The sequence below is a fragment of the Sinocyclocheilus rhinocerous genome, unplaced genomic scaffold (genome assembly GCF_001515625.1).
Source record: "Sinocyclocheilus rhinocerous isolate Xijiao unplaced genomic scaffold, SAMN03320098_v1.1 scaffold594, whole genome shotgun sequence".
Classification (NCBI taxonomy): domain Eukaryota; kingdom Metazoa; phylum Chordata; class Actinopteri; order Cypriniformes; family Cyprinidae; genus Sinocyclocheilus; species Sinocyclocheilus rhinocerous.
Window position 1 is genome coordinate 2,395,154 of NW_015645059.1, and position 7,985 is coordinate 2,403,138.

Below are 7,985 nucleotides of genomic sequence, written 5' to 3' on the forward strand. Positions count from 1 at the left end.
TACAGTATATATATATATATATATATATATATATATATATATATATATATTCAAAACAATATTTTAAATAAATGAATAAAAGTCATAATCAATTATGTAATTGATACGGAGCAATTAAATCAATAAAATCCTTTTATTTTAATCATATGAGGAAAATAATCTTTGGCTGAAGGCACAATGCAATGTTGCAATGTGCAGCAGTTTAGTAGTTGATTATAATGGAAGTGACATTTGACATTTTTACTGAATAAGGCATAATGTAGTGCTGTTGTGAAGCAGGTTTTTTCTTGTGGGAGCCAAGTAAGTCATTTAATATTCTTAACAGTCCTGTATTATTTCATAAATGGCCAATGCATCATATACATCAACCAAAGAATATGGTATAGCTTTCTATTCATGGAGCAAATAGATTTATCATTCAAAGAAATGACATTGTGAGGACATTTGTTCCAAGGACAGACAAACAAGATCATAAACCCTTGTTTCATGTATACAGATAAATTGAGCATTTATGAAATATTAAAGAAGATGTACTGAAGAAACTGATCTCTGGCCATCAGCCATCACCATGGCAACACCCACTCTGCTTCCTGTATCCATCACTGACCCCCAAACCTAACAATGCCCAGTAGGAGTACATGATTCTCTTTTTCTTTGGTCGTTGAAACTATATGTCTCCGTTTCTGCAGCATCTTACCAAGAGGGCTTATTTTCTGTCATCGTCTTTGGTGCTCTCACCTGCACCTCTTCTCTTTCATCACAATAAAGTAATAACCAGCCCTCACACCTGAGACACTCGCACAGCCAAAGCCTTGAGAGAGAGCGAAAGAAAAGAGTGTTCCCGGCAAATGAAACCGCATTGATTCACTTCCCTTCTGAGCACCCCTGAGCATCTCTGTACCTATTCTCCAGTGCTGTCACTCAAGCCATGGATCATCACGCAGGACGCCAGTGTGCAAATGTATGTGTGTGTGTGTGTGTGTGTGTGTGTGTGTGCATGCATGTGTGACTGGAGGCGCACATAAGACACATGCATTCTCATGCCACAGTAAGGTGTTTAAAGATCACACAAAAAATGAAATTCTGCCATGATTTATTCACCCTCACGTTGTTCCAAATCCAAATGACTTTATTCTTTTACACAAAAGAAGAGTTTTTGAAGAAAATGGACAAGGGACTGGAGCTGTCGAGCTTTAAAATCACAATAAAATGATCATAAAAATGGTTCTATATAGTTGCTTTAAAATGTAATAACACCTCACAATATTACTGTTTAACTGTATTGTTGATCAAATAAATGCAGCCTTTGCGAGTTTTTCAAAAACATTTTTTTAAATGTAGAAACTAGCGTATTTTTTTATATGTAATGTTTGTATTGCTAAAACTGCATAGAAATATGATTGAAAATAAATAAATAAATACATACATACATACTGTACATACGTACATACATACATAAAAATAGTATACCAAAATCACATCACATCAACATATTTAGATGTACAAAACACAATTAACACAATGTCAAAAGTTAGTTAACGGTTATTTACAGTAGTTATTTAATGGCTCGTATTGGCTCATCACATTGTTTTTATATTGGTTCTTATGCTGTAGTTAGTAAACTGAACTCAAGATCCAGATTAGTGTGATTTATGAACAAATTATTTGGATTGTTTCTGTAAATTGGATTAAATTATTCATTTAAAAGATCCGGCTCAAAAGAACCATTTATTCACAAATCAAACATTGCAAAACATTCCAAAGAGAGCTCTGTGGATGAAAAATATTAAAGAGACAGTTCACCCAAAAATAAGGTGACCATACGGGCCATTTTTACGGGTCGCGTCCTTGCCAGGATTTCTATATTGCCTAAAATATCCAGGTTTTGGCTGTTTGCACTGTGCAGATCGATCATTGTATGACATTCACGAGAGCTATAGAGAGCAGATCAGATGGCTCCTTTTGCTTTCGAATCGCTCTCGAGGTACTTTGGTGTCATTCAATGATCGGTGCGCAGCGACGCTTCAAGTCGAACGAACGAACAAACACGTGCGCGCATTTGCATCGCTTTGCTTTCGAATCGCTCTCGAGGTACTTTGGTGTCATTCAATGATCGGCGCGCAGAGACGCTTCAAGTCGAACGAACGAACAAACACGTGCGCTTATTTGCATCGCTTTGATCGTTCTCTGTAGATCTCACCTTCTCACGCCCCACGATTGGTCGATTATATACAATACCTGCATGTTATTGGTCAAACTACTTTGGATGTTTTAGGCAATATAAAAATCCCGGCCAGGACGTGTCCCGTATGAACGGCACATATGGCCACCCTACCCAAAAATGAAAATACTGTCATTAATTACTCACCCTCATGTCGTTCCAAACCCGTAAGACCTTAGTTTATCTTCTGAACACAAATTACGCTATTTTTGATGAAATTCAAGAGCTTTCTGACCCTGCATAGAAAGCAATGGAACTGACACATTCAAGACCCAGAAAGCTGTGGTACTCTCGTGAACATGCGTCAAAGACTGACATGGAAGAGAAGACATTGTTGAATAGTCGTTATTTTTTCTTTGCGCACAAAAAGTATTCTCGTAACTTCATAACATTACGGTTGAACTACTGATGTCACATGGACTATTTTAACGATGTCCTTACTACGTTTCTGGGCCTTAAACTTGGTAGTTGCATTGCTGTCTATGCGGGGTCAGAAAGCTCTCAGATTTCATCAAAAATACTGTATCTTAATTTGTGTTCCCAAGATAATCAACTGGTTTTACTGGTTTGGAAAAACATGACGGTGAGTAATTTTCGGTTTTTCATTTTTGGGTGAACTATCCCTTTATAATTTTGGTCTGTTTAACACAAACCTTTTTTGTCATTATTTTGCAGCTTGGAGCAGCCACAGACCTTGTTCACTTTCACTTAATTGAGAACAGCTGTGTTTCACAAAAGAAAGTACGTTTGGAACAACATGAGGAGCAAATTAATGAGAAATTTTCATTTTTGGATGCAATATTACTTTAAATTATAAGTAAACACCACACAGAGCCAGACAATGAGAGAGACAAACACACCCAAACTAAAGATAGAGATACATCACTATCACAGTGATGACAGCAGGCGGCGCTCATCCATACAGTCTATGTAAGTTACAATGCAATAGTATAGTAATGGGAACTGTGGACATCGAAGCTTTTGTTTAGATGTTTGTGGCCATTGATAGAATACCAGCGACCGTCTTGGTCAAGTGCCCTGGCGGAGAAATCAGATGGTCAAAGCAGGTTTTTGGAACATGCTAGGCTGGTACAAGATTGTCTACCAACTCAGTCAGGCCCCAACCAGCTGGTGGTCCATCTGGTCAGCTAAACCAGTTTGGATTATCTTGGATCAGTTAATTACCGGCTTGGATCAGGTAGAATCCAGCTAAAAACACACCTGCCAAATAGGAGAGAGAGGAATCTGTTCCATTTTGACCTAATCTCTCAGGGGCCGATTTGGAGAAAGGGCCCCTGCTGGTCCTGAGCGCTCAATACTAGTTGCATTAGTTAAGATTAGACCCAGATCTCTGGCTTCAACGCTGTAATCTGTCCTGGATTAAGAGAGAGATTGTGTGCAGCGTTCAGGCTGAGCTGGCTGTGACAGACTCATCCATTTAATGCTGCTCTTGCTGGCCATGATCTTCTGACCCTACCAGAAATAATCTGCTGGGTACACAAACACACACGCTAACACACACGCACATCACTGCAGGGGCCTTGAATCTTTCTCCTTTCTCATATTTCTCTTTTGTCTGACATGGTTATTTAATTCCTTTTCTGCTCTGCTCTACAAGACTACATTACCCACAATGCACACTGCCTAAGTAGCAAATGAGATGTAATCCTTGACATCCTCAGAGTGCATTCTAAAACCTTCCAAGCATTCTAAAGACTTTTTAAAATGTGAAAGAATATGGGAAGAGCAGATGTGTGTGAGAGAGGTTTAAATAACATTTCATATTAATATCTCAAACGTGCACTCAGTAATTTTTTTCGTCATAAAAATATGCAACAGAAATTTATTTTATATTGACACTGGTGTCAATATAAAGGCCAAGAACACTGTTGTCTTGTCAGCTGAACAAAACTGTTACTTAGATTAGGAGATTTAATAGTTTTGAGTCTGTAAGATTTTGTTTCTGAAGTATAATGTGACATTGAAGACTGAGTAATGGCTGCTAAAAATTCAGATTTGCCATCACATGAATAAATAAAAAATGTATAAAATGTATTAAATTGACAAAACAGTTATTGTAAATTGTAATAAATTAATATTTCACAATATTACTGTTTTATCATTTTTTATTAAATAAATGCAGCCTTGGTGAGCATAAGATATAAAAAAATATAACATTTTTATTTTTATTTATAAATTTTAAAAAATGCCCAAACTTTTTAACAGTAGTGTATTTATATAAAATTGCATTCACAATCACAAATTCACAAATTCAAATTTTATAGTAAGAGACTGTTAAGAAACTATTTGATTAATGACAAAATTTTTATTCTAATGACAGTAGAATAGAATACATTAGATTTTAATATTAAGGGGAAAACTGCTAAAAGCTGTGTAAAAAAGCTGTATCTAAGTGTTAATCTTGATTAAAAAAAAGTAAATATTTTCCAGATAATTTAACTAATTTACCTATTTTTAACAATAATAAAAATTGAATTTTGGAAACAGAAACTTACACTAATTTATTTTTTTATACATGAAAATATATAGCTGCCTTTGTATTTTAGATTTTTAATCACTCACCATCATATTTGGCAAAAAATATTAAAAAACAACATTTAATACAACATTTAAAGGAATGAAAAAAATGACAATTTTGTCATCATTTACTCACCCTCATGTCGTTCCAAGCCTATATAATTTTATTTCTTATGTTGAATACAAAAGAAAATATTTTGAAGAATTTTGAAGAACCAAATTGTTGTTGGTCCCCATTGACTTCCATAGTAGGGAAAGAAATACTATTGAAGTCGATGGGGAACATCAACTGTTTGATAACCAGCATTCTTCAAAATATCTTCTTTTATGTTCAACAACTCAATTTTAAACTCAAAGAAATTCATACAGGTTTGGAACGACATGAGGGTGAGTAAATGATGACAAAATGTTCATTTTTGGGTGAACTATTCCTTTAACTCAATGTCAGAGCTAAATCTACTCTGAAAGTCCTTCTCCATGCCTAGAGTAGAGCCATATATGACCTACATAAAATATTTCAGATAATTAGACTATTTCTGTTTTGTTTTTTTTCAATCATGAGTGTTCATGTGTGTTTGCTGCATCTCATACAAGACTGTCAAAGTGTTGATCTAGTTGGTTTGGTTGGTGAATGTCATTACCTGCTGTACTATGGTAGTGAGTTCCAGGCACAGCTGGATCACGTTGTTCCTGGTCACGGAATAATCTGCTACAGCAGCAAATGGTGACCTGCAAAAGAAGTAACACCTGGAATTAACCATTAGATTATTCTTAGAGCCAGACCCACAAGATGGACAATTTGAGTGTGTTTGCAAATTGTAGATGTGTATATGTTATCCCTATTGACCGTCAATGTACTCTAGACCCAGTTTCTCACTTCCTGTGAGTGACGAAGTGAATGTGGGTCGTGTGTATTGAGGCTGTGTGCTATATATACAGGGCTGTAGGAACATTGGTTCATCGTTTCCATCCTGTCTCTAAATATTCCTCTAAGACCGCTGGGAACACCAGCTGACGCACGCCCAGAAGCCCCTCACAATTTAAGAAACTCTAACAATCTTTCACCGCTGGGCTAAATATCATTCATTCAAAGACCTCACAAGCACTCTTATACCACCCGAACACACTAAACTCGCTTTCCTAAACAGGATTTGGGATGCAGCTCTCGGCGAATACCAAATTCCCATTCAAAACTCCGCTCCTAAATGTCAGCGGCTTCACTTGACTCCCAAATATCACTTTGCGGTAGATAAGTACGCCGACAGCGTCTGACCTCGGTTCAAGGACACCTGTCAGCAAGCATTAACGCAGTGGTCAGAGACTTCACGAGAAATGTCTGGAAAAAACCTGAGGGGATGGAGAAGGAGAACGGGAGGGAGAGAAAAGACAAAACGTGAGAGAAAAGATAGCAAGAAGTTCAAAACCAAGTCATCCAAGTAGACTGAGAGATGCTAAAACCTATGCAGCTCATTCAATTCTCTCCAGGACTAGACTTCATTACATCCAACCTTTGCTCTTTTGAAGTATTTGAGCACATGCCACCATCTGGACACGACGGCTCCAGGCTGACAGGAAATCCACCAGTTGGGTAAAAAAGACCACTACCATCTCCTCAAGGTCAGGCCTTAAAGTTTCACCCCATCCTGCTCCAGTTTTTCAATCAATGCGTGAGAGTCTGAGAGCTGGTGTGTGCTTGTAATTGCTTACGCGCTGCTGTCTATCTTCATTTCAAAGATCCTTTTACACCCGGAGAGAGAATCAGAATACTTTCAGCTCCCATCTGAACAAATCAATGAAAATGCATTAGCACTATTAATGTCAGGGCATTTACATTTATGCATCTGGCAGATGCTTTTCTCTAAAGTGACTTACATTGCATTCAAGGTACACATTTATGCAGTTCACAATCTCCCTAGGAATCAAACCCACGACCTTGGTGTCACTAGTGCCATGCTCTATAGTTTGAGCTTCAAGAAAGAGTTAAGAACCTTTATCTAAGAAACAATGATCACACCATTACAAGATAATCTATAGGCAGTGATGCACCATTCAAGAAATAATATAATATATTTAATATATTTATATATTATATATAAAATATAATTATAATATATTTATATTTATAGAACCCCATCACTTTTTTTTTTACATATATATGTATATAATGTTGTGATACCTAAATTTACTACCATTTAAATTAATCAATTTATTTCTAGTGTTTTATTTTGAATTTTAAAATAACAGAATTTTAAAGTTACTCAGTATTATTCAGTATTAAATGCTTATTCAGTCCTGAATTTGAAGAAGAATGAATGTGAAAACAGCTGTTTTGAGTTGAATATAAGACAAAAACTTTAGGGCTTAGTTAGTGTAGATGCCAAATTTAAAGTGGCACAAATGAAAATGAGGCTTTGAGGAATAGAAGCACAGTGTGTTAGTTACGCCTGGAGGTTGAACATTCAGTCTTCTCACAAATTTCAAATGGGGAAAAAAGACATCAATGTTTAGTTGCCTGAATTATCAACAGTCAATATGGCTTGTACTCTGACTATGATCTATTATGCCTCTTAATGTAAGTGACGGAACTTCCTTTGCATTCCAATAAGCCCCTCCCACCTGGAGCTCCACCCACAGTGAATGAGAATGAGGGAAAGCCCACTACAAACCCAAGAGAAGCAGTCAGATACCATTAAAATGATGATCACCGACTTGGCAAGTGGCAGAGGAGAGCCGGTGTCAGGCTGGATGGATATCAACCAATAACACTTAAGGGACGGAGACTCTCAAGTCAGTCATAATGTCTCTTGGCTTCAGATCCATTCACCTGCGTTAGTGTAACTCCATTCCTCCCTCTCTCTCAGAGTTCCTTCTGTTCTTCCACTATGTCTGCAGGGGAGACGACAGCTCTACTGGGGACTCTTTTGGCAGAGAAGAGAGGCCGGGGAGTGTAATTAGGCCAGCATTAATGAACGAGGGGAACGAGGCACCCCTCCCAACTGGTGGCCTTGTTCCTACAGCGTACGTTCCTGATTATGGACACTGAAACTCAAAAACCGCCAAATGCAAACAGTGACTGGCTATACGTTCACCTTAGTCAGCAAGCTGATGTGGATAAGTCCTCTCAGCTTGATCCCAATCCAGACTGTGCCATTGTGAACTGTGTGTGATAAGGATGGCTCTCAGCTCCAGGATCAGAGAGCGGGGTGGCGGGTGCCCGGGCACAGCA

The 7,985-nt window shown here is 37.6% G+C and overlaps 1 protein-coding gene across 2 annotated transcripts in view; it reads right to left on the reverse strand.

Moving 5' to 3' along the window:
* Window positions 1–7,985, reverse strand: part of LOC107705276 (connector enhancer of kinase suppressor of ras 2-like) — a 124,430-nt gene that overhangs the window by 69,218 nt on the left and 47,227 nt on the right. The window contains exon 4 of one of the 2 annotated variants that reach the window (XM_016508505.1): window positions 5,401–5,488. In XM_016508505.1, the coding sequence (XP_016363991.1) occupies window positions 5,401–5,488 (88 nt within the window). Of the gene's footprint in view, window positions 1–5,400; window positions 5,507–7,985 lie in introns of both variants that reach the window. The other variant, XM_016508507.1, reaches the window with a different exon arrangement.